Genomic DNA, 27848 nt, shown 5'->3' on the forward strand with positions numbered 1-27848 from the left:
ATTGTTACCAATTTACCCATATATTTACTTGCTCATCAGAATTTTTCTCATTTTTAAGATTCACATAAAAATAAAAAACATACCTCAGCCCAGAATTCTGCATATATGTCATTTGCCGTCAATTGTGTCACCGGCCATAGTTTTGTTACAGAACAAAGATCACAGGCAGTCATCATCAAACCAATGACACGATCTCTAGAACACAGTAAAATAAATCTGGTTAGTGTGGCATTTGCTCTCTTATAATACAGGCTACAAAGACTTCTGCATTTTCAGAAATAAGTCTCCAAGTAGGCATTCCTTGACAACCGGGAAGGGAGTATTGAAGGTACAACCCGCAATCAGAGATGTAAGTGGAATTCAAGATTAGTGTTGCTTAAGTTGGAGGGACGTCGTGTCACCTCTGTTCACCGTGTGCCCCTGCTGCCTTGGTATCACTGTGGCAATCGAACACCATGTAGACATGCTCTGTGCCACCTAAGTCCTCTGGTGCGCTTCCACAGCTGTGGATCGGATTTTCACTTTCAGGGAATTCTGGAAATGTACAGGGTGAAGATATCTTGAAGAAAAAAATCTATCCCAATCCTTTTGTTCATATAAGAAAACCGTGAGGTGCAGAGCAATGAAGTGACCTCCCCAGAGTGCACAGCTAAAGACGAGGCCAGAGCAGACTCAGGTCCTCAGCACACTCTCTGCCCTCCAAGCGTGGAGAACGGGTGTGACGGGAGCTCCCTCCAAACTCTTTGCAAACTCTAACCTCCAAATGCAATGAGTTCTCCTTTCCAGGTGCTTTGCATTCACATTTTGACTTCTTTTCTCTAAACATGGTTTGGTTTAATCTCTCCTCTTGAAGAACAAGAAATAACTGCTTGAAGACTTCAAAAGGACATACCCCTACAACTTTAATGGATTTGGTCTAGTGACAGGTGGTTGTCCTAAACAAAATCTATGCCTAATGGTAGCACTAACTGCTATTTAGTAAGGAATTTTAACTGAGTTTAACTTTTAGGAAGCAAATTACATAATTTAAAAGGCAAATTCTCAAGAAAGACACACAACTGCCACAAGTGAGATGTCACCGTTCCTAGCTAATATGAGCATTCTAAGGAGTTTCAGGAATCTGATACTGCCAAAGGCTGCCTTACTTCTTGTAGCTGCACAATGGTCCCCATCAGTGGCTACGGTGCCCCACCCCTGGATCCTGAGCCTGTCCTGACCATGGCAGATGGCATATTATAAGAACACCTATCCAAACTTTGACAGGGTTTCTGATTTAGTGGCACTCCCGCACGGAGATGCCCGGATATCTGGGAGACCCTGCTTGGTCTGTTGCCTGTGTCATGGACGCTGATCACTTGCAAGGCTCCTTTATTTCCCATCAGCCCACTTCCTTTAGGCCATTTGCCTAATAAACGATCTCTTCTACTACCTTACTTTTCTTAAGAACACGTCTCTATCAGGGCAGAGGAAATAACTAAAAATGTTGATGAGACGTCTGTGTATCCATTCTGTGACCCCCAACAGATGCCGTGTGAAGGTTCAAACCTCTTAACACGATCAGGATATTCTGTATTTTCCTGATGAGGGAGTTTCCTAAGCACTTGGTGGTTTAAAGGAAGAATATTTCTGGATTTGGGCTTCTAAAAGAACAACTTTATTATCTGTTTATTCAACAGGTAAATTCATTAAACAGAAATGGAACATAAAATAAAACTAACTCTATTTCATAAGATTGAAATAATCCAATCTCATTTAAACTATACACACATATATATCCCAACATTTACTTCTGTTGGCTGAACATTCTAATATGCTTTATCTCAAAAAAGATTTCTTATCTTGTAAATCCATGAAACAAGAAATGTTAATAGAACTGGGCACTGCAAGATGCAAGGAACCAATTCTCTCCCTGTATGAGACTTCCCAGGTAAGGTGGTTCCTCTCAGGGTTGAAAAGATTATGACCCAGTTGTCATTCAGATTTCACTGTCAAAATTACTTAGACAAAACAATTCAATAGTAATTATTTACTGGTAACCAAAAAAGAAAAATAAGATGAAGTTTTTATTAAATACCTTTAATAAATTACTTATTTTTTACTTTCAGGGATAAATTAGTTAGATGGTTATGGTTGTCTGGAAATATAATGTAAATTGGAATCATTTCGTTTCTTTCCATGGATGTAATATAGGCCTAACTGGGATAGATGCTTAATTCATCATGTATTCTAATAACCAACCATGAAAGGGATGGAGTTTAGGCTAACTATACTCTAGGTACAATCCTGTATAACCTATTCTGTAAAAATAACAGAGTCCAACACAATGCCTATGTTATAGATGATTCTTTGGTAATTAATTTCTGGGGGTTTGGCTACATTCACTTATTCCAAAAATTTCTGAAATGCCTCTATGTCTCAAGAACAGTTATAGTAATGAATCAAGTAGCCCTGTGCTTATAGAACTAACATTCTAATAGGGACAAGCAGAAAATAAGGTTAAAAAATTTCATTGAAAACGTTGGTAAAAATCATTGCGAAAGAGGCAAAATAATGAAGATCTGTGAGAAAGTCCCAGTAGAGATGAGTAGGTGTGAAAGTCCTGACGTGTCAGTAATGAGCATGGTGTGTCTGAGGACTAACAAGCAAGCCATCAGACAGTAGAGACTGTGAGCAGAGGAGCAACATGTTCATGCTTTAGAGAGATCTGGGTGGAGAATGACTTGTACAACTGTAGGGGCACGGGGGGAAGGGGAGAGATTCCATAGGAGACCACAGTGGTCCAGGGAAAGGAGGGCTCTGGATGTTGGGTAGAGCCAAGATGAAGCACATTAACATCTCCAAGAGTTATGGTGACAAAGCGCCCACCCCTTCTCTCCCTTCTCCTTTCCCTAATGCATAATCTCAGACCAGGCAGGGAAACCAAACACAGAGGATCTATCAGGATGTGCAGACATTGATATCTGAAAGTGAGCATCTCTCACCAGGAGATGAGAGATGTACTCATTTATCTTCTCAGAGCCACCCTATCTTAAAATTCTCCTCCCACATCAGAAGATCACAGAATCACAAAACCTTATAAAAGGAGAGGAAACCACACAATCTGCAGGATTTCAGGTGGGTTACTCTTCCATTATGCCTCCCACCCCCTGCCTACTCTCCACTGTCTATAGAAGTTGATCAGCCATAAAGACGATGTCCAAGTGGAAAAAAAAGTAGAAACACACGGCTGGAGCAGATGAGACATAAGTAACTTTATAAAAGATTTCAGGTAGAGATATGAAGATATACAAAGAGTTGAGTTCTCAGATGATTATTATCACAATTCCTCACTTGTGTCAATATCTAGAATTCAAAAAGAATGAATGACTGGCTCAGTTTCCACAGTGAACTCAAAACTGAAGACTCAGGACCTCTAATTCTCTACCCTCACTGTTCACTAGGCTCTGACCTCATTCTGGCCTCCTGAATAATGTGGCCCAGTTTTTAAACACAGTGACATTACCTACTCGAACACAAGCTGATAATCTTCAGCTAGGATCCCAACGTCAAACATTCACAAAGGCAGGGGCAGGCTGAAGGGAGGCCGAAGATGGGAAGCACATGCTGTATCCTTCCCCAGAAGCCCTGCGTAGCCAGGGACCCACAGGGACAAAGCAAGGGAGGCAAACACACCAACTCTTCTCTCCTCCCACCCTTTTATCTCTTGTCAGTGCCACCAGTCTCTGAATCTAGACAGAAGCTGGAGGGGGAGCAAGGGAGCTGGGTGAACTAGTCCCTAGAGGTCCAAGTGGAAAACGTGGTCAGTGAATCTGGAGGCCAAACTGAGGCCACCCAGATGACAGGAGTACCTCAGAGGAGAGAGCTAGAAAGCTGTCGTTCACAGTGGAAAACACGTTTGAAACGCAAACCACTTAAATATAAAATTATACCTCTTTAGTCATGTATCAACATGGCACAGAAATAGAAAAATGGGTTTAAGGTCAAAATTTCTACTAATCTAAGAAAATCAATTCCATTAGTGTTTGGGGACCCCAGGTTAAAGTGTCTGGATAGTCCAGCACAAAACTGTCATAGAAAATAGAAAAAAAGAAAAAGGAAAATAAATACATGCCTGCATATCTTAGAATGTTCATACACAAAATGCTAATCAATGACCAGGTTATTACAACTATGGCAGAGGTTGGGTAAACTGGGGTCCAGTGGGTAAATAAAGAATAAGTCTTTGGGGGATGTATTAGTGGACGTTTTGCTTAGAAACTACTATAGTCTTATTTTAACTCTTCTGTTTCATTTTAAAATCAGATCATACATAATATTTGAAAAGGGACTAGGTTAAATCATTTTCCCCTTAAATGACCATTTTAATGATTTTTTTCCTGTTTTAAGCTCATCTTCAAGGAATTTTAAATCACTGTATTATAGTTCTCTGATAAGACAGCCCATTGTGGCTATTTTTTAAACATTAAACCAGAATCAGGATATTATGGATTCTCTGAAAATATTATTTGAATAGCTGCAGAGCCAAAGCCATAGGAGAGATGTCAGACTCCTACTGTTTCCAATGACACAAATAATACAAATAACTCTTTGAAAGAGGCATAAGCATGGTGCAGTGATGATCTCACTAAAGTAAACTTTGAACTCAAGCTCTCAATTCTTCATTTTATAGAATCCTATGTTGCTTCTTCACAAAATAGCATGGAGAGAAAAATGAGTACATGCCAATGGAGAATCACTCGAGCAAATGTGTGTCACGGACTTGCTGCTATTAAAAATCATCCTAATTCAAAATTTATTTGCATAACAAAATCATGCATTGTCTTAGTTCTAGAATTGAGAGCCCTTACACAGCAACATGGGCTACTGTGTGTAACTTTGAATCAAGTTAGAACATTAGCAATTTCATGTTAGAACTTAGTTTCCCTACATTTCAAGCTCTTCAGATGAAACATAAAGCATAACTAGCAGAATGAGGCCCTCATGCATTTACTACGGCAGGTAGACAGAGATTCTTAATTTAAATAAAGGATGCACTTCTCTAGACATTAGGTGATTTCACTCTTGGCCAAAGTCCATCATTGACTTCCTCAGATGAATGTCATCTTTTCATGCTTTAGTATTATAATTCTAGGTGTAAAGAGAGAAGCCACTGTCTGTTGTTTACCAACTATCCAGTGGAGTCGTTATAATCGATATCTATAAAAATTATCACCTAATATTATCATATTTTTAAGTACAGACATTTCAGCAGTATCAGATAAATTGACATATGAAAAGTATGAAAGAGATCAAGAATTCATAATAAAAAAACTCATAATTTAAAAAGATACTGATAAGCAAAGGTAAACAGTAAAATAGCAGAAACAGTAACATTTACTTAAAAATATATTACTAGCTTATAGACTACCCACTAACTAATAGAGAAAAAATAGCTTTAGAGAAGCATCCTTTTTAACAGTTTTCAGAGTGCCTGGCTACTATGAATATGGGCCAGCTGGCAAGGTAGACACCTGCACCTTGGAAAACAGTTCTAACGTGCAGCAGAATCAAGGAAGGGAGCAGTTGCTCATGTTTTTTTTGAACAGGAATTACTCAAGCAAGAAAATTGGGAATGAGATATAAAAACTAGCAACATTTGGAGTTGATACCTATCCCTTCTGTAGAGTGCCCAACTGAGCTATTTCCAGCATTGAAGTGAAATACATCTGCAACCTGTAGGCTCTGCTGGAGAAACAGCTGTCCAGATCCAGGTGATGCTGTCTAGGGAGTGTCGGGAGCAAACCCGCATTAATGACAAGGATGGCTGGTGGAATACACATCTAGTCACAGGGAAATGATGTCTGTGTTAACTCGAGCATAATAAGAGGCTCTACAAGATGGAGAGATGAAGGGCTTGCAACAACAGCCATGAGATCAGCTCTGAGCCTTCAGAGAAGCCACTGTGGTTGCATACTACACCTGCCATCTTGAAGAATGGCCCCAATTGTGCAATTCTTTATGTACATTGAGACAGAATCCTCATAAGGAGATCCATGGAAGGCCACCAAACCCACGTCAAATGTGGGAATATTTCAAACGTTACTAATTCTAAACTGGGTGAAAAGCCTACTCATCACTATGCATATTCTGTGGGCTGCTTCTATGAGCTCACCAACTCCTAATCCCCCTAGAAAGAAGATTTGATCTCATCTGGTGAATTAAAGACCATTCTATTTACTTTTTAAATGATTCCATCTAAAAACTGATAGAATCACAAAATCCATCTTGTTTAAGGACAAAACACTTGAAGCAAAAATAGTTCATATTTTACCACATGATCGTATTTCTGGATTATATATTTTTGTTTCTCATACTTTAATTTAGATGAAATATATATAGAATGAAATGCATACATTTGATGGATAAAGTTCAAGGAGTATGACAATGTTATAGTCCCAAACCACCACATCGATGAAGACAAGGAACGTCTCCAGCACCCAGAAACCCCTTCTGTCCTTCTCCCAAGTAGTGGTCTTTCCCTGACCCCACAGATGCCAGTCTGATTTCAACCACAATCCCTAACACCGTTAATTCATTTGGCCTACACTAGCGCTTCATAAAAATGTTTTCTTATAGAATATATAAATTATTTTATTCAACAAAATGTGTGTGACTCATCCATGTTGTTCACAAGTCAGCAGTTCCTAATTTTTAAAACTGCTGAATAGAACAGAATTCCATTGTGGAAATGCCAGAAACTGTCTATACATGCACCTGTTATTGGACATTTGAGGTGCTTCCAGTTTAGATGTATTATGAATAAGACTGTGGGAAACATTTGTGTCTGAGTCTTTGTGTGAACAATACGCTTTTATTTCTCTTGAGGAACCTAAGAATGGAGTCACAAAGTAAGCATATATTTAGCTTTATAAAAAACTTCCAAATTCTACCTAAAGCAGTTGTATATAGTTTATTCTCCCACCAGAATATGTTAATATTTTAGTAGCTCCACATCCTTGCCAACACCTAGGTATTGTTGGTCTTTTTAATTTTGGCCATTCTAGTGGAACATGTAGTGGTATATCATTGTTTTACTTTGGTTTTCTTTACATCTAAATATATTGAACAAAATTTCACATTCTTATTGGCTTTAGGATCTGAAAAAAATCTTTCACTCTAGGGCAACCACTAAAAAAAAAAAGTTAAAAAAAGTATGATATTGTAAGAAAGGAGAGAAAATGGAATCATATAAAATCATCAAATAAGCCACAAAAGGTGGAAAAAGAGTAAAAGGCAAAATAGGAACAAAGAATAACTGTGAAGAGGAGAAAAGAGTAGTGAATATGGTATATATTATGCAATTATAACAATAATCACTTCAAATGTCAGTGGTCTAAATACACCACTTAAAAAAGGTCATCCGAGTGGACCAAACAACAAGACTCAACTCAACTATATGCTGTCTACAAGAAACTCAGTTTAAATATAAAGACACATAGATATTAAAAGTCAATGAGTGGAGAAAGATACCAGGCTAACACTGTTCACAAGAAAATGGGAACAGCTATATTAATTTCAGACAGAACAGACTTCAAAGCTAAAGTTATCAGCAATAAAAAGGACCATTTCATAATAATAAAGGGATCAGTTTTCCAAGAAGATGTAACAATTCTCAACTTGTATAAGCCTAACAACAGAACATTAAAGTATGTAAGGCAAAAGCAGACAGAACTGCCAAAGAGAAATAGATAAATCCATTATTATAGCTGGAGATTTCAACACCCTTCTATCAGAAATGGCAGATCCAGACAGCAGAAAATCAGTGAGGACATGTTTGAATTCAATAAGTCCATCAAACTATTGTATACAGTTGACATCTGTAGACTATTTTATCTAACAACTGTAGAAAACACACTCTTTTCAAGCTCACATGTAACATTCAACAAGACAGACCATGTTGTAGGCCACAAAATATACCATAACAAATTTAAAAGAATGGAAATTATATACTACATGCTTTTAGATAACAATGGAATTAACTAGATAGCAATAACAGAAAAATAGCCAGAGAATCCCCCAAATACCTGGAGATTAAACAAAAGCACTTCCAAATAACACAAGTCATGGAAGAAATCAAGAAAAATTAAAAGTATTTATGGCTAAATGAAAATGAAAACACAATACAACTTGTGGATGCCGGGAAAGATGTGTTTAGAGGGAAATTAATAACATTAAACGTACACAATAGAAAAGAATAAAGATATAAAATAAAAAACCCAAACTTTGGGGATCCCTGGATGGCTCAGCGGTTTGGCACCTGCCTTTGGCCCAGGGCGCGATCCTGAAGTCCTGGGATCGAGTCCCACATTGGGCTCCCGGCATGGAGCCTGCTTCTCCCTCTGCCTGTGTCTCTGCCTCTCTCTCTCTCTCTCTCTCTCTCACTCTCTCTCTCTCCTCTCTCTCTATGTCTACCATGAATAAATAAAATCTTTTAAAAAAAACCAAACCCAAGCTTCTATTTCAGGCAACTATAAAAAGAAGAGCAATTAAATCCAAATGAAGCAGGAGAAAATAAATAATAAGAATTATTATTTCTGGGGGCAGACATCGATGTACCTGAAAATAGAAAATTGATAGAAAAAAAATCAACCAAATCAGAAGCTGGTTCTCTGAAAAGATCAATAAAAACAATAAGCTAGGGCAGCCCAGGTGGCTCAGTGGTTTAGCACTGCCTTCGGCCCAGGGCATGACCCTAGAGACCCGGAATCAAGTCCCACATCGGGCTCCCTGCATGGAGCCTGCTTTTCCCTCTGCCTGTGTCTCTGCCTAACTTTCTCTCTGTATCTCCCATGAATAAATAAATCTTTAAAAACACAAACACACACACACAAAAAAAACAAAAAACAATAAGCTTCTCTAGCTAGTCTAAACCAAGGGAAAAAGAGGATACAAATTACTAGCATCAGATATGAGAGAGAAGGTCACAACAGATCCCAACGACATTAAAGGGATAATGAAGAAATACTCTCAGCAACCTTAAACCCACAGGTTTGATAACCTGATGAAATGGATCAATTTCTTGAATGATACAACCTGCCAAAACAAACAAAAAGAAATAGATAATTCAAATAGGCTTATATCTATTAAAGAAATTGAATCAACAATAGTCTTCCAAAACAGAAAGTACCAGGCCCAGATGGGTTCAGAGGGTGAATCCTACCAAATATTTAATATAGAAATTATACCAATTCTCTATAATATCTTTTAGAGGACAGAAGTAGAGGAAACAGTTCCTAACTCATTCCATGAGCCCACCATTACCCTGATAACAAAACTGCACAAAGACATTAACAAGAAAACTGTAGCCTAATATTTCTCATAGCATAAATGCAAAAATCCTCGACAAAATATTAGCAAATCTAATATAATGCTGTATAAAAAGAATTATACAACATGTCCAATTATGATTTATCCCAGGTACCCAGGGTATGTAAGTCAGGTTCAGTACTCAAAAGTCAATTAGTGTAACCCATCATATCAACATACTCAAAAGAAAAATCACATTATCCTGTCAGTAGATGCAGTAAAAGCATTTGACAAACTCCCAACAGTCACGCATGATAAAAGCTTTCAGTGAACTAGGCATGGGGGAACTTTGTCAACTTGATAAATATCTACAAAAATCCTACAGCTAACATTATACTTCATGGTGGGAAACTCAAAGCTTTCCCATTAAGATCAGGAACAAGGCAAGAGTGTTCTCTTTCACCACTCCTTTTCAATACTGTACTGGAAGTCCTTGCTACTGGGATAAGACCAAAAAAAAAAAAAAAAAAAAAAAAAAAAAAAAAAACAAAAAACAAAAAACAAACAAAAAAAAAAACAAAAAACAAAAAACAAAAAAAAAACAAAAAAAAAAGAAAGAAAGAAATGCTACACTGATTAGAAAAGAAGAAATAAAACTGTTCACACATGGCTGTCATAGAAAATTTGAAAGAATCAATAAAAATGCTTCTGGAACTAATAAATAAATAATTACAGCAAGGTCACAAGATACAAAGTTAACATACCAAAGGCAGTCATTTTCTATATACCAGCAACAAAGGAGTGCAATCTGAAATTAAAAACAACTGCTATTTACTTGGGAGAGGCAAAACACAATATTGAAGGAGAATGAAGTTGGAGGATGGACACTACCTGACTTCAAGATTTACTATAAAGCTATAGTAATCAAGACAGTGAGGTAGTGGAGAAAGAATGGACAAACACATCAATGGAACAGAACAGAGAGCCCCAAATAGACCCACATAAATACAGGCGAATCACCTGGGACAGATCAGGCAAAAGCAATACAATGGAACAAAGATAATCTTCAACAAAGGGTGCTGGAACAACAGGACATCCCCATGCAAAAAAAAAAAAAAAAAAAAAAAAGAATCTATACACAGACCTTTAACGCTTCACTAAAAATTGACTCAGAATGGATCACAGACTTAAATGTAAAATACAAGCTTATAATACTCCTGTGCAGGGATACCAGAGAAGAGTCTGTCACTGTCTTGAAGCTCTCCTCTACTGCTGGCATTACACTTTGTAAACACTCGGTACTTAGTAAGGGTTAGCATACAGATGGAAAGGCTGACGGCGAGTTCTCCTTCTCCCAGTTGACTCTTGCTGTGCTGCACAAGCCCCTGGCCAAGCCTCAACCCAAACAAGGCACCAGTTGATCTCCTGTCCTGTCCTCTAGGGCAGAGCTTGTTCTTCTCCTTGGTATCCCCTCCTCCCACTTCTCTGGGACTTCCTAGAGCTGTCTGTCCAAGTCTTTCGGCTGCTAGAAGCATCTGCTCCAGCCTAGAAACATAGGGAATGGAAAATTATTCAGCTCTAGGCAGGTCTACACATTCTTCATCTTCCCAATAGCCCAGCTGGTTTCTTCTTACCAGGACACAGAGAGCCTCGTTTGCAGAATTTCTGAGTCTGGCTAGCTGAAGGCCCCTGCTCTTCTCTTATTGGCACAGGCCAGCTGTGATAACATCCTCACTGAAAAGGCAGACAACGATGGGATTTCAAGGGCTCCAAGGAATGGAACAGAAGGATGAGGGCCTTTTCTGGTGAAGCCCAAAGGCTCCCACCCATGTGCCCACATGTGCCCAGTTTGGTCACACTGAACTCACCCTGCCCACTGGTTTGGGTATTAGTTCATGGCAACTCTGATTACAAACAGGATCAAATCATGCAGAGTTTTTGATCCTGTGTAATGCCATTGTGAGAACGAGCTTAACTGCTTTCCAGTATGGTCATTATTACTCTCTTAACTTCTCTTCTCTATGATACCTCACATGAGTCATGACAGGAGACTCTCACAATCCCACCCCCACCCCTCCCGTACCAAGAAGCTGAAAGGTGAGATTCCTGAGCTTTGTCTCTCCTCCTGCAGGGAGGCCTGCAGGACTGTGATTCTGGATCCAAGTTAGAACATCAGGAAACCATGACCTGGTAGATGTCTTCTTACCTAATCACTCCCCATCCAAGAGGGACAACAGGTGTCTGTGCTAATTTACCTGGCTGGGCAAAAGGAGGCCCAACAGGCACAAAGTGGGGCTGCCCTACCCAGGAAGCCCCACTGAAGACTGGCCAGATCTTCCCTCCCCAAAGTCAAGTCTGCTTATCCCTTGGGTAACTTGGACAATTTTGATTGCAGAAGACAAAAAAATCACGTAGGTCTCTGTATTAGTTTGCTAGAGTTGCTGTAACAAAGTACCACAAACTTGGTGGCTTAAGCAATAGAAATTTATTGTCTCACAGTTCTGGAGGCCAGAGTCTAGAAGTCTAAGATTCAAGGTGTCAGCAAGGTTGGTTCCTACTGAGGACCATGAGGGAAGGGTCTATTCTGGACCTCTCTTCTTGACTTGCAGTTGGGCACCTTCTCCCTGTGTCTTCACATGGTCTTCCATCTGTCATGTCTGTATCTAAATTTCTTCTTCTAAAGGTATCAGTCATACAGGATGAGGACCCACTTATATGGCCTCATTTTATCTAATTACTCTTTGAACTCCTCCTCCTCCCTCTCCTCTCTCCTCTCAAATACTGTCACATTCTGGGAATTAGGATTTCAACCCAGGCATTTTTTTAGGGGACACAATTTAGCCCATAACAGTTCCTAGAACACAATTTTATTTTGAGGATATTCAGGTTCAGAACTAAGCTGTGCAAATGTGGATGGGCCTTTCCACAACATTTCCATTTCCTCAGATGAAGTCAAATCTTTCTCTTTCCACAACCTTTCCATTTCATTATGTGTCAATCTTCCTATTAGACTGGAAACACTGGCAGCAATTGGGCAAGTAGCTGTCTCGCTCTTTGCTTCATATTCACCTGGCCCAGGCTTGGCATTTAACAATCTGTAGTCATGGAACTTTGGGTTTCTCTGTGCTTCTGCTTGCTTCTCTCACTCCTCGCTGGCCAATCCCTCAGGAGCCTCTGATCCAACACACTCACATTTCAGAGAGACATTCCATATCTTATATTTCACTTTATACCATTTATATTAACATTTAACCTCCTTTAAGGTCATTCACATGTTTACTTAAAATTTATAAGGTAAATCTTTCATATAATGGTTATTTTGTCTTAATATTGATTTGTAAGACTTACATAAGACTTAAATACAGAGAACATTTTTCTTACATTGTGTAGCTTTTCACTTCCTTAAAGGTTTTGAAGATTGTAAGTTCTTAATGTGATAAAGTCCAATCTTTCATTTGTTCATTTGAAGGTTAGGGCTTTCATTTTGTTTCTTCCAGCTTCACTGAGGTATGATTGACAAATAAGAGTTGTATATATTTAAGTTATACAATGTGATGATTTGATACATGTACACACTGTGAAATGACTACCACAATCAAATTAACACATCCAGCAGCTCATATAGTTACTTTTTGTGTGTATGATGAGAACACTTAAGATCTACTCTCTTAGCAAACTGCAAATATAAAATATAGTATCATCTATAATCACCATGCTATAATTAGATCCTCAGACCTTACTAATCTTACAACTGAAAGGATGTAGCCGTTGACCGACATCTCTGAAGGTTAGTACTTTTTGTGTGCTAGGGAATCTTTGCCTACCCAAGGTCATTAAGATTGTCTCCTATGTTTTATTCTAGAAATTTTTATTATTTTAGCTTTTACATTTAAGTCTACCATCCAACTAAAACCTCAGTAATTCAAGAGCCAATTGTTGAACAGACTATCCATTCCCCCATTGAATTTTCTTAAACTTTGGTTAAAAATCAATAGGCTATATATAGCATGTCTTCTGTAATCTGTTCCACCAATTTATTTGTCTACTCTAACACCAATACACACTGTCTTGATTACTGATACTTCATAGTAAACCTAGAAATTGGGTAGTGTTAAGTCTTCCAATTGGGCTTTTGTTTGACAAAACTGTTTTGACTATTTTAGATCTTTTGTATTTCTATATAAATTTGAGCTTTGTTTGTCAAAGTCTACAAAAAAAGCCTGCTAAGGTTTCAAGTGGGATTACGCTTTTGGAGCATTATTTGCAGAGAACTGATATCTTAGCAATACCGATTTTTTGTAATTTATAATCAAGACAAATCACTCTATTCGTATAGTACTCTTTATTTCAGAAACGGTCTGCGTTTTTAGCACAGCGACTTATATACCATGTAAAATCTATTCAAGTATGCTATTTAAAAAAATGACACAGCATGTAAAATGGTTTTATTCACTTCAATTTCCAATTGATAGTTATTCATATATGAAAATAAATAATTTTTAAAAGGCTGATCATCTATCTTGTAAACTTGCTAAATTAACTTATTTAAGTCTAGCAGACTTTTTAGAGATTCCTTAGTATTTTTTTAAAGCAGATTGTATGTGACTTAAAAATAAGGACAGATTTCCTTTTTCCTTTCAACTCTTATGCCTTTTACTTCTTTCTCACTGTGATGCACTGACTAGGTGCCAGCTCAAAGCAGACTAGAAGTGGTCATCCTTCATTTGCTTCTAGACTTGGAGGGCAAGTCCTTAATACATCACCTATCACCACAGTGGCTATATAGTGTTTTCAAAGATGCTCTTTAAGACATTAAAGAAGTATTATATTCCTAGTTTGCTCAGATATTTCCCTCCATCAACAGGGGTTTTTGTCAAATGCTTTTTCTGCATCTTTTGAAATGGTCACATAGTGTTTCTTCTGTATTCTATTCCTGTGAATTATATTAATTAGTAAATGCTATTCCTGAGATAAAATCCACTTGTTATGCTTTATTATTTTTTATATGTGACTAAATTTGTTACACTTTGTTATAAATTTTGCATCTATGTCCATGAGGAATATTGATTGATCTTTACTACTTTTGTAATGTGTCTGTCAGGTGCTGGCATCAGGATTCTGCAGCCTTCATAAAATAAGGCGGTAAATGCTTCCTATTCCCATTTTCAGAAATATTTTGTATAAGATTGATATTATTTCCTCTATAAGTGTTTGATAGAATTCACACGTGAAACCATGAGACAGCCATAGATAGTGGTCCCCAAATCTTATTCATATTCCCCTCAAATATTTGGTGACCCAAAGACCAAGGTCAAAACAGAAACAGAACCATGCTAAAAATGCTTAAAGGCACATATCCATAAGTGTAGGGTGATCCATGAGAAATTTAATCAGCTACTAGAAAAAAAATCAATTAGTTTTAGAGAAAGATACCAGATTCCAGAAAGATGACACAGTATATTTACCCACAATGTAGTACATAAATAAATAGAAAAAGGTACTCCATAATTCAGGGAAAAAATAGTCAACTAAACAGATTCATAGAAAACTCAGATAGTGGAGATGCAGACAAGGCTTTCTGAATTACTGATGTGTCAAATAATCTTCAGAAAAAATCTATATATCTGAATACAAAGACCAAAGTGATGGAGAATTTTGAGACAAAAATACTACAAAAATGAACCAAAAATAAATCTCAGAACTGGAAAACACACTACTTAAAATACACCACTGGATGGAGTTAATAACAAACTGGGAAAGATTCTGGGAAGGACCAGTGGAATCAAAGACACAGTACAGCCAATTGCCCAAACTGAGGTACACAGAAGGAGAAGACTGAAAAAACAATTCAGAGCTTCCCTAGCCCATAAGACGGCATTATGTGATCTATCAAATGTATAATTGGAGCTGTGGAAGAAAAGTGACAAGTGAGACAGAAAAACATATTTGAAGAAAAATAATGTGGAAATTTTTCTATATTTCGCTGAAATCAGCAGCCAATAGTCCCCAAAACCTCAGAGGAAGGACCTCAAGCAGGGTCAAGTGCCAGAAGACCACACTTAGGAACATTACAAAGTGCTAAAAACCAAAAGATACAGACAAAACCTTAAGAATAGCCAGAATAAAAAGACATGTTATATATAGAAGAATAAAAATAAGAATGGCCACTGACTTCTTATCAGGAAAAAAAAAAAAAAAGATGAAGGCCAGGAGGCCACTGAACATTTTCAAAAGAAAACCAATCAACTTAGAATTGCAAATCCAGCAAAAATATCTGAAAAGTGAAGCCCAAATAAAGGCATTTTCAGATAAACAAAGGCTGGAGGAAAGTGCTGTCAACACACTGTAAGAAATGTTAAAGGAAGTTCTTTAGACTAGGGTAAGATAATACTACTAGATAGAAATTTGGAATTGCCTGAATAAATATGAATCATCGGAAATGGTATATATGTGGGGAAATAGGACATGTGACTTTTTTTCTTTTAAAAAAATTTTTAGTAACCAACTGACTCGTTTAAAATATTAGCAACCTATGTGGGATACAAAACAAATGTATCAGTATCATATTTAACAAAGCATAAAGACAAAAGGGGGTATATAAGTGGATTGTTTTTCAAGTTTTTTACATTGTATGGAAATGGCATGATATTAATTCAAAGCAACTGATAAAAATGGAGACTGTAAACTGGAGAGGAACCACCTAAAATATAGAGAGGTGTAACAGTGAAAGCCCATAGAAGATACAGAAAGAAGTGCTGATAAAAAAAAAGAAAAAGAAAAAAAAAAGAAAGAAAGAAGTGCTGAAGGAAACATTCAGTTAACTCAGATGAAGGCAGGAAAGGAGACACAAAGAACAAGCAGTTAAAGAGAACACAAGTAAGATAATGAGACAACCACAAATATAGAAACAATAATGCAAACAGAACGAACAGTCCATTAGGAAGTTAGTGATTTTGGGTCTCAAGCACTTGCAGGTAACAAGACCACTCTAAATATAAAGTCACAGATAGGATGACAATAAAGAACTGGAAAAAATGTGACATGTCACAAGTAAGCATAAAGAAGCTGGTGTGCCTCTTAACACAGAAAACTCTACAGCAAGAAGTATTACAGACAATAAACAAGAATTAACTCCACATTGACCAGAGGGTAGATCATAGAGAAGACATAACAAATATAAATGTGTAAGCATTTAATAAAGTTTCTAAACACATGAAGCAAAACAGAGAAATATATAGAAATTCATAACTTTATACTGGAAGCTGTATTTCCAGTTAAAAATGGGGGAAAAATATATTCACAAGTGATTAAATCTGTAAAACAACCATATAATTTTACCAAGAGATAGGACCTGTGTAGACAAGCCTATAAAGTGTTGTCAGGATTAAAGACTCATGAAATAAGTCAATCAGAGAAGGACAAACATTATATGGTTTCATTCATTTGGGGAATATAAAAAATAGTGACAGGGAATAAAGGGGAAAGGAGAGAAAATGAGTAGGAAATATCAGAGAAGGAGACAGAACATGAGAGACTCCTAACTCTGGGAAACGAACAAGGGGTGGTGGAGAGGGAGGTGGGCAGGGGGTAGGGGTGACTGGGTGACGGGCACTGATGGGGGCACTTGATGGGATGAGCACTGGGTACTATGCTATATATTGGCAAATTGAACTCCAATATATTAAAAAAAAAAAGGATTAAAGACTCATGCCAGTGTCTTTGAAGACAATCTACTTCCATTTTCAAGTGAAGAAATAAACACAGCTGCAATGAAAATGCCAATGTGGGTATTTTGAACTGATAGCAGAATATTTCTTTTTTAAGTATTCATGATGAAGGGGATAAAAGTCATGATGTCTATAATTTACATTCAAAGGGCACATCGAAAAAAGAAAGGTTGAAATATATGGTAAAATGTTAACAATTCTTGAATGCAGGTAGTGGGTATAAATTGTATATCTCAATATAATTTCTACTTTTTTATAAGTTTGAAATAGTTTTTAATAAAAAATATTTAAAAATGTATTTATTAAGTAACAGTTTCCATAAAATTTTTAGAAGGTAATTGAAAGATGAAGATGATCTTACCAGGTATGTATAAGTTTCAATATATATGTATAGTTTCAGTAATCAAAACAGTATGAACATAGTGGAAAATTAGGTAATTAGTATTTAAATGGATAAAGGAATCCAAACAATTATCCAAGTTTAGATGAAAACTTCAATCAATGGAAAAAAGAGATTATTAATTAAATAATATTGATTCAACTCACCAGTTATAAATAAAAGACATAACTCCAGAAGAACTAAGATCTAACTATGAGAATCAAAACTATAAAAATATACAAAACTATTAACTAAGTACTATATATATTACTGTGAGGACAGGGGAGGTTGTCTTACACAAGACAGGAAACCAGATTTGATAAAAACAAATGGGAGATCTGACCTCATGAAATTAAATTTCTTTATAGTCAAAAGAAAATCTGAATAAAATTTTTGAAAATTGCCTAGAGAAAATATTTGTAACATATAACAGAGAAACTCTTAGTACCCTTAACAAAATATATAATGTACACTGATTTATCATAAAAAGTAAACAATTCAACAAAAAATATACAAAAGCTCTGAACAGACATATACATAGAAGTAGGATTAATAAATGGCCAACAAACATGAAGCAATCTGTAATACAGAGAGCTATCAGAAAATGGCACATTTAATGAGCAACAATTTTCACCCACATGTTAGGAGGAGAATCTATTTTTAAAGGACCAATAGGTCAACAGGTAGACTAAATAAGCAAGTTTATTGCAGCATTATTTACACTGCAAAATTCTAGAAATATCTGACCACCAGTATGGGGAAAGTTTTAATAAGCCTTTATATTGTTGTACCCCATCCTACAAGGTGTTATGTAACTCCTAAAAACAGGGAATGCATCCAGTATAATCACATTTTTATTAATAAAAAACAGAGGACAGTATGTTTGTGTAGATACAGTGTATAGACAGACACACACACCCCAACACAGAGCTTTGAATAAACACAGAAAAGTACATGGGATGATTTTAATACCAAATAGATTGCTGGCATGGAATGCAGAAAAACAGAATATTCTTCTTATATACACTTCTGCACTCTTTGAATTGTTAAGACAAACATGCATTACCTTTAAAATTATCCAAAATTTAATCATCCATAGGTAGACAGTATACACCATTAACACACACATATGCATTAAGCACCAAATATATTATTTGTAATTAGATTTTAAATTTTCTATTTTAAAATATTATTGTAACCATTTTGCTAAAAATATATGAAAGAAACTTGATACAAGTTACATGACTCTTACTTATAATCTAAAAAAATGTATGTGTATGAGTTTCAGCAAACCAAAGGCTACTTTCATCCAGGGTCTATTTTCCTAATCTTATAAACCACCATAAGAAAGAGAACTGTAAACAAACACCTGTTTTTACAAGAGCTACACACAAAACCTGTTGCAAGCAGAGGAAGATGTGCTGGGAAGAACCTCTGTGGCCCATACTGACACCAACCCCTTCCATGGTCCTGGGAGGGTCCTGGTAATGTGTTCAGACTGCCCTAGGTGAAAATAGGTATCTCTTTTTTCCTTAAACAGGGTTCCCAAAATTGTCTAAATTTCAGGCTCTGCAAAATCTGGACCTGCCTGTTTGAATGCAAACTGAATCACAAACAACGACGGCTTAATCAAAGGAATCGATATCATTTTACTACATGTATATGATATTCTTGAAGAGGTAAACTTTATTGCATATCTGTAGTCATTTGTAAACCTCATGTTTCATGTTTGTGGTACCTGAGTGAATTGCTTCTAAAAGCTTTAAAGCAAACTCTTCTAAAAAAGAAATGTTATGCTTGTCCTTCTCCGATGGACTTACTTCACTCAGCATAATACCCTCCAGTTCCATCCATGTTGAAGTAAATGGTGGATATTTGTCGTTTCTAATGGCTGAGGAATATTCCATTGTATGAGCACTGGGTGTTATTCTGTATGTTGGTTAATTGAACACCAATAAAAAAATAAATTTATTAAAAAAAAAGACAGCTACATAGGTAAATATAAAAAAAAAAGAAATGTTATGATCAATACTGAAGGTTCACAGAGGAAGAATGCACAGCACCTGAACAAAGAGAATATAGACCCAAGTCCAGCAGGACTAGCAGAGACCAGTAAACAAGTGTTCACAAATCTCAAGGTAAAGATGGCATCCCTTAAGATGGACTTGATCAGACATGGAAACCACAAAGGGAGAGTCCTAGCAGGAAAAGGTGGTGGTCATACCTACAAACTGACAAGAGGAAGAGGCAGGTTAGCCAGTAGACTGACATCTACTATACAGATGGTGGTCAGGTTCACCATGAACACACCTGATATATTTCTGAATCCATTAGGTAAGACATGCCTTCCCAGAAAAAATAAACCAGATAAATTTGGCCTGATACGTTAGAACATTTTAAGTAATCTAATTCTCTTTGTTCTGACTCCATGTTCATGAAACAAACTTTTGTCACTTAGTTTCCTAAATCCCAGCACTCTGATGTTTGTAACTAGAATTATGTTAGAAGAATAAGAAGGAATTCCAGTTTTATCCACCAATCACATTAACCCGATCAATAAGATCCGGATTCTGAAAAATGAATCCATTTTCATTTCCTTTTGAGTCTGTGAAGCCAATGACTAAACCCTGGACTGAAATGAATTCAAGGAGAGACCTCTTGCAAGATGACTTCTCTTTAAAAGTATCCATTTCTGTGTGAGCAGTTTAAGTTGCAATTCATATTTTAATTATCCCCACAATTCACACTAATTCTGTCAAATAAGGAAACATGCAAAGTAAATATAAAGTGCATGTAAAACAAAAAGAAAACATGTAAAGATTTTTACACTTCTTCCTTCAAATATAAATTTATGCTAAATTATATTTCTGTTTTTAAGTTTATTTCAGATAATACTTCCTATGCTTCTAAACTTTTAAAAAGTATTTTTACCTATGTGATTGATTATTAAGGTTTAGCGATCCGGTCTGGTACATCTCTTCCAACTGTTTCCTGTTTCCAAAGTATAAAGCAAGGTCTGTGGCAATGATGGCTTTGCGGATGATCTCAAGCACCTGTTCATATTCACTGGAGCTCAGGGTGGAGAAGATATTGTGCCCTTCCAACTACGGAAAAAACACAAATAAACACCACCAATAACAAGCACAAGCTCTAATCTTATGACATTTGCAGGTACTTGAAACAATACAGTCAGTCAATGGCATTTGGCACACAAATGACAAGTTTGGGGGGAACAAAAGGATAGTTTGTAATGATTAATGTAAATTAATGTGGTTTTGCCTTAAGCTACAACAATTATGTTACCATGTAAAGGATCTATTTCCTACAGTAACATCATTTGCTACCAAAAAATCCGAGTTATTTAAATATAGATCTAGTTTTTGGATATTTCTAGTAAGCTATTAAATGACTAGAAAATGTAAAATATTTAAGACATTTTTTCTTCTAAAGATTTTATTTATTTATTCATGAGAGACACACAAAGAGAGGCAGAGACATAGGAAGAGGGAGAAGCAGGCTCACTGTGGGGAGCCTGATGCGGGACTCGATCCCAGAACCCCAGGATCACTACCCGAGCCAAAGGCAGACGCTCAACCACTAAGCCACTAAGGTGCCCCTTAAAACATTTCTTCTTAAACTAACTTAAAACTTTAGTAATTTTATATTAGATGGAAACTAATGGGTTATAAATCATGTATATCTTTGTCCACTTCAGCACATCTAACAAATAGTAACCTACTTCCTCCATATCCTCTAAGAAACAGTTCCACAATCTCAAAATAAAGTTTAGTCAGGCATATTAAAATTTCTCCCAACAGGTTAACAATCCTTTTATGTAAAGCACAATTGCTGACGTGAAAACACTGTAGGACCACCCCCTCTTCCACTGTGGTCACAGGAGGGAGAACAGCAAACTAAACCCTGGACAAGACTACACACTGGGCATTTGCACTCTAGTACCTCAGCATTATTCTTTTGCATATGAATCTGTTAAGAATTTTTTAGAATAACTTTTTCCATGGGCAGCCTGGGTGGCTCAGCGGTTTTGCACCACCTTTGGCCCAGCCTGATCCTGGAGACCCAGGATCGAGTCCCATGTTCGGCTCCCTGCGTGAAGCCTGCTTCTCCCTCTGCCTGTGTCTCTGCCTCTGTCTTTCATGAATAAATAAATAAAATATTAAAAAAAAAACACTTTTTCCTCTGAGAATCTTAAGTCTTTATTTGTAATTGAGATTAAAAATGGGTTGTTTTTATTCAAACAAAAAGACTGAAATAATAAGGATGCATTCAATTTGTGCTCATCAATTATTGTTAAATTATTCATTATTAGACAACATAGTCCTACTGTAACTGATTGCTTTCACTTGCTCTAAGCTATACTTATCGGCTGATAAAATACCTTAAAAACTTGAAACTATTAAAGTATACTTTTTTTTCTTACAAAATCAGACATCTCACTAAGACGTGGCCTCCTTCCTATTACCCTGAAATAAGGCTGTATGTGCACCATTTTTTTTCAATCAGAATCATTATTACCTAGTTTTTAGCTTTTATAAATATTTAAATTATCCTATGATAAATGCAGCAAATGGAGTTATTTCTAGTTGGTTATTTTTCTGACAGTAATAATAGGAAGGACTTACATTTATAGGATGCTTGAAATTCACAAAACATTTTCAAAGACATGATTTCACTTTCAAGTTATAAAATTTAAAGAACTCTCTGAAGAACTCTTTGGAATCTAATTGAAATGAAGTTATTTGTTGAATCATCAACAGGATTTTTCTTTGCCTGAAGAGTAATTGCGGTGCTTAGATAAACTGGTCATTTTGGTCATTTTTAGTAACACAATCTTACTTGAAGTAGCCTTCATGAATACGACAGCCAAAGGGTAGATGTGATGGCCGACTTCAGCTCAACAAAAGGAAGAAACCCCTGAAGTTCAGTTACCACGGGGATGATGTAGGAAATGTTGTGGGTGGAAGGCTGAACCCAGGCTGCTTAGTCACTGAGGGGACAGGGGGAAGAGATTCAAGTTCTGGGAAGGTGGTTGAACTCAAACTTCCAAAAATTTTAGAGCAGCAAGTTAAAAGAAAAGAACTTTTTTCTCTGACTCCTGCCATGAAATCTGCTTTGCTTTCATTTCATCCTAACTCAAGGAAAAGTGGCAGTTTCCGTTTCAATATTTAATGCCTTGTCACCTACGCTCCCAAAGCGTAAACACGTTTCATACTGGTATGCATGGTTGGTTCTCAAGCACACATCTACTATTGGCAGGCTGTCAAAAGAGCAATCACATGTGAAAAATATTTATGTGCTTTATTACCAATAAACCATTAAATTGTAGTGTATAAAAATATTCTATCATACTGTTGAAAAATTTTCTTTAATCCCTCTAAAAAAAGGGACTTCTTAGCCTGGGTTCTAGAAATTGTCTCCGGGACCATAGAGTTACAAACTCACTGCAACTATATACATACACACATACACACACATATATATTTAACACACACATATTATAAAAATATGTTTGCTGAGTGTGTCATCCTTAAGGACATCTCAAAAGTATCCATGATCTATGGCAAATGCAGATGATTTTAAAGGATCTGTATATTGTTGGCTACTTCAGATTTATTATTTCTTTCATTGCTTTTCTTTTTAAAAATTTTATTTAAATTCTAGGTAGTTAACATGGAATATTGGTTTCAGGGACTTTTTGATATGAAAGGAAACTAGGTGGAAAAGTTTAGCAGAGGTCCTTTGTAAGGGAAAGTTGTAACCAGAACCCTTTTACTGCTTCCTTCAATATTTTGCAAGAGCAAAGGTAACAAATACATGAACTGTATACCTTTAAGAGGATCAAGTACATATTTTTCAGCACTTTGCTCCTACCAAAGGAAAAGAAAATAAGGGAGATACAGCAACCAAACAGAGCAGATAAAAAGCTTTAAATCTTTTAAAAGCTCCAATTTCACATTAGTTAACATTAAAACCTTATAAAATAATACTTTCTATATACCAACTGGTGAGTTTATTATAGTTAATGTTCCAGGTTGTACTGTGTGAAGTTTATATGAATTTAAGGCAGTTCATCCCATTTTGTTATCAATCACACATTTTATATTGGGAAATGTGTCTAAAATCCAAAGATGGATGAACTGCATATAGTCAGTCCTCAGGCCTGTGAGAGCATGAGTGGGCTCTGTTGCAGGTGCTCTAAGCAGCTGAGGTCTATGAGCTACTAGAGAGCATGGGCAATGCTGGAATCAGCTATGTGCTGGAAACCCCCTGGTGACCCACTCCCTGGGTGGGTCATCTTTCAATCCCTCCGACTCTCAACAGGGTGACCCCACAGATTCTAGCTGTTGACTGCACAGCCTCTGTTCTTCCCATCACAAGATGAAGAAAAGAGGTCTTTACTGATTTGGCAGATATTTCGTCTGCAAGGCTTCACTTTGTGTAAGGATGTTCACGGGACAGCAGCTACTCTGCCCATGGGCCCAAACAACATGAGTTCATTCTGTGAAGGGTTCACAGCTTAATGGGAGAGACGCGTATAAGCACGCAATAAAATGGATGGAGCAGTCTCCATGATGGAGAAGACCTCGGGCAGGGACACGGATTCTGCAGACAAGGAGGGGCCACAAGCATACACGGGACAGCAGGAGACCACACGTGTGGGAGCCACACAATTTCAATATGGCTCAAGCACATTGTCTGCGTGAAAAAATGGTGACAAATAGTAAGAGTTCAAACAAAGGCCTTGTGTCAGAACTGAAATGATCACCGGAAGGCGACAAGAAGGGTCAGGACAGGAGAGGCCTGTCCTACGACAATCACTCTAGCAACAGTGTGGGTTGCAGGTAGGTTAGAACCAAAGCGGAAAGACACACTGATCCATCTTTCCTCAGCAAGCTTTTAAAATATTATTATTAATCATAAAGAGTTCTCCTCAAAGCCCCATGCTGCTTAGTTCTATGAAAGAGATTCTTAAGGAAAGGCCCTGGGGCTCAGATTTTAATACCTGTATGCCAACCAGCCCAAGCCCACCAGGTGGGTTTAAGTCACCACCACAGGAAGCCATAGGCACGGGCTGAATCATTCAGGGGGTCTGACATGACAAAAGTCAATTGCATCGAGCATTCACAATGGCAACAGCTGGATATTTATTCTGATACTTAATCACCTACTGCATCAACCACAGGATAGGAAGCATAGTAGTACTGTAATTAAGAACTTAGGATTTGGAGTCAAACAATTCTAGCTTTTAATCCTGTTCACTTACTAGCTCTATGACAATGGACAAGTTATTTAACCTCTTTGATGCACATTACTCTTATTTGTAAAATGGAAATAAACTGTGATACCTATCTCATAGAATGTTATAAAAATCAATGTGTTAATACGTGCAAAATTCTTAGGTTTCTGATTTATTTATTTATAGTAAGTATTAAGTATATAGTGTTTATAATGAGCACCTAATAAATGATGAAGTGATTACTATGATGATGACTGTGATGAAGAGAACAAAATCTACCAGTTTAACTTCAGCCAGAGCAAAGGGACAGAAAGGAAAATCAAACAAACATATATGCCCAGAAAAAAATTTGGTAGCCAAAGATCACTTTTATCCACTCAGAATACATCTACAAAAAGTGACAGGTTGAAGCTATCCTCTGTGTGATAACTTTCAACTTATTAGTAAAGGCAGTGATGGAGAGAAGTATGATAATTTTGCAGTAAATTCTACTTAGTACAGACAGATTGGAAGAATTGCTTGTTAGCAACTATAGGAAGTAATGAAAATGTCACAAGATTCCAAAATGCTGGGTATAAAGACAATTTTCTTAACATCTAAACATATTTCAGAATCTAGACAATTTAAGATTAATGGAATATTGAGAAAATTTTCTTTTTTAAAAAAAGATTTTTTTATTTTAATTTTAGAGAGATAGAGGGAGAGAGAGAGTATAAGCCAGGGGAACAGCAGAGAGAGAGAGGGAGAAGTAGGCTCCCCACCAAGCAAGGAGCCTGATGTGGGATTCGATTCCAGGACCCTGGGATCATGACCTGAGCCAAAGGCAAATGTTTAACTGACTGAGCCACCCAGGCACCCCAAGACCATTTTCTTAATAACAAGAAAGATTATTCCTAATTGGTCTTTTTTAAAATTTTGACTTTGAGTACTTGACATGGAATATTCACAGAAGGCAAACATATAGAAAAGGGTGGCTTTGATATTCAAAATAATCATTGACATCTCATTAGGAGAGAGAGTAAGTGGATTTAATATTCTAGCACTAATGGTTCTACCACAATTACTAAAATGTGTGGGAGAGCTTTGGGTAAGGAAACAAAGCTTACCTGTTTTCTTGGATGTCACTGGTCACACAAAATAGTCTCCTTACTTGGAGGCATTCTACTTTTTGTTTCAGTATCAAGCCACCTAAACTCTTTGTTCTAAGGAGACTCACTCACTCTCCCTTAAATAAAACTTGGCAGTTTCCCGTCTCCAAACTCTGTACTCACTGTTTTGCCTCTCCTGAACTCTTTTGCATCCACATTTGGTACTTTCCCATGACCACCAAGCAGCCACCTCAAGAGACCTAGTGATGGGTGTGCAGGGACAGGGATGAATAATGCGGGCTTATAATGGGCTTATAATGCAGAGTAGGGGCAAGGTAAACTCACCAACAGAACATTTCAATACAATGTGAGAGAAACTAAGATACATGTCTGTTTGCGGGCTCAGGGGCCATGTAATGGGGCACATGGCAGTGACCCAGCTGTGTGGGAGAAAGTCATAAAGTAATTCCACTGGAGGAGGTAATACCTGAGCTGAACCTTGACAATAAGAAGTTGGCCCAAAGGCAGTGGGAGTATTACAAGTAGGAAGGATCCAGGCAGTGACACAGAAACAAGAAACAGTCTGCAGCTAAGAAATATAGTACATACAACAGTCCTAGAATACCCAGGCGCCATTCACTAAAGACTATTCACTTTACAACTGGAATTTATTGGGGCACCTGGGATGGCTCAGTCAGTTAAGTGTCTGCCTTTAGCTCAGGTCATGATCTCAGGGTCCTGGGATTGAGTCCTGCCATCAGGCTCCATGCTCAGTGGGGAATCTGCTTCACCCTTTCTGTCCCTTCCCCTGCTCGTGCTTCTCTCTCTGTCTCTCAAATAAATAAATACAATCTTAAGAAAAAAAGAAACAATTTATTCTTGACACCACAAAACCCACTGACTTTTAAACAGGAGAATAACATGTTTAGACATGTACCTGGGCGATGGGTTTGAGAAACGTGGATGATGGACTTGAGCCTGGAGAAATGGTGGTCAATGAGGGAAGAAAAGGTAGATAACAGATGATGAAGGTTGAATGCGGGATGTCAAAAAGCGAGGCCATTGGTGACACACAGGAGGCTGTAGGAGGGCCAGTCCAGCATGTAGTAGAAGTTTCCTGTCTGGAATGCCCAATGTGACCTATAGACAGCCTAGAACCCCGATCCCCAGGAAACCAGTCCTGATACCCCGATGTTCAGAGGTAATGGGCAGCGTAGCAAAAATAAGAATGCAGATAATAAGTAAGACTACTTCTCTTACTTTATCCATGACCTAACCTCCTCCCACTGCCCACCGGATCCTTCTCAATGACGAAAGTGAAGACGAGCCAGGAACAAATACTCCTCGTGCCTTTCTGTGAAGTTATGTGTTTGTGTGTTAGACTGAGATTAGCTTTTTAAATATATTTCTATTCTCTGTTTGTTGATGTTGCTGGGGTCAGCCAGGGGTGTGACAGTGCTCCCTCTAGTTGCCCAGATTATCCAGTAAGTAATAGTGGCAGCCACACTCAGTCAGCAGGAGGTTAACAAAACTGACAAACTCACACAGATGCACAGAGCCTTGGGAAGGCCTGATGGACAGCTAGCTCCAACCATTATATACCAAATTATTTATCTTCTATCGGGCCATGCTGCCGCAGTTCCAGATCCATAATCATCTTGTAGCCAGAGTGATAAAGATCTGCAGAGATCAGGACGGCAACAGGCAAACCCCTTCATAACAGTGAACAATGAAGATAAACAGAGACACCAGAGGTATCCATATGCTACAACAATATATTATCTTGTCCCTTATTTTAGTGACTGCAAGTTGGAATTTTTATTATTACTCTATTACTATTACTCTAGAATATCACCTTAAATTGGTCAAATTTGGAGTCGTTTTGATAAAACATAAAATTGGCAGGCCCTGGCAGGATGTGGGGGTGCGGGTGCAGAACGATGACTCTCAGGTCACCCCCCTGTGGTAGTTTGGTCATGGAGGCCACCACCAAAGGAGATATAAAACAACAGGCACAGGGCAGCCCCAGTGGCGCAGCGGTTTAGCACCGCCTGCAGCCCAGGGTGTGATCCTGGAGACCTGGGATCGAGTCCCACGTCGGGCTCCCTGCA

At 37.5% G+C, this 27848-nt stretch overlaps 1 protein-coding gene across 1 annotated transcript in view; it reads right to left on the bottom strand.

Annotated features, from left to right (window-relative positions):
- PDE10A (phosphodiesterase 10A) overlaps window positions 1-27848 on the bottom strand; it is a 301470-nt gene that overhangs the window by 13661 nt on the left and 259961 nt on the right. Inside the window, exons 18-19 of the mRNA XM_055311551.1 lie at window positions 20323-20495; window positions 84-195 (exon numbers count right to left, since the gene is read on the bottom strand). Coding sequence (XP_055167526.1) covers window positions 84-195; window positions 20323-20495 — 285 coding nt within the window. The remainder of the gene's footprint in view (window positions 1-83; window positions 196-20322; window positions 20496-27848) is intronic.

This window comes from Nyctereutes procyonoides, unplaced genomic scaffold (assembly GCF_905146905.1).
Source record: "Nyctereutes procyonoides isolate TBG_1078 unplaced genomic scaffold, NYPRO_anot_genome, whole genome shotgun sequence".
Taxonomy (NCBI): Eukaryota; Metazoa; Chordata; class Mammalia; order Carnivora; family Canidae; genus Nyctereutes; species Nyctereutes procyonoides.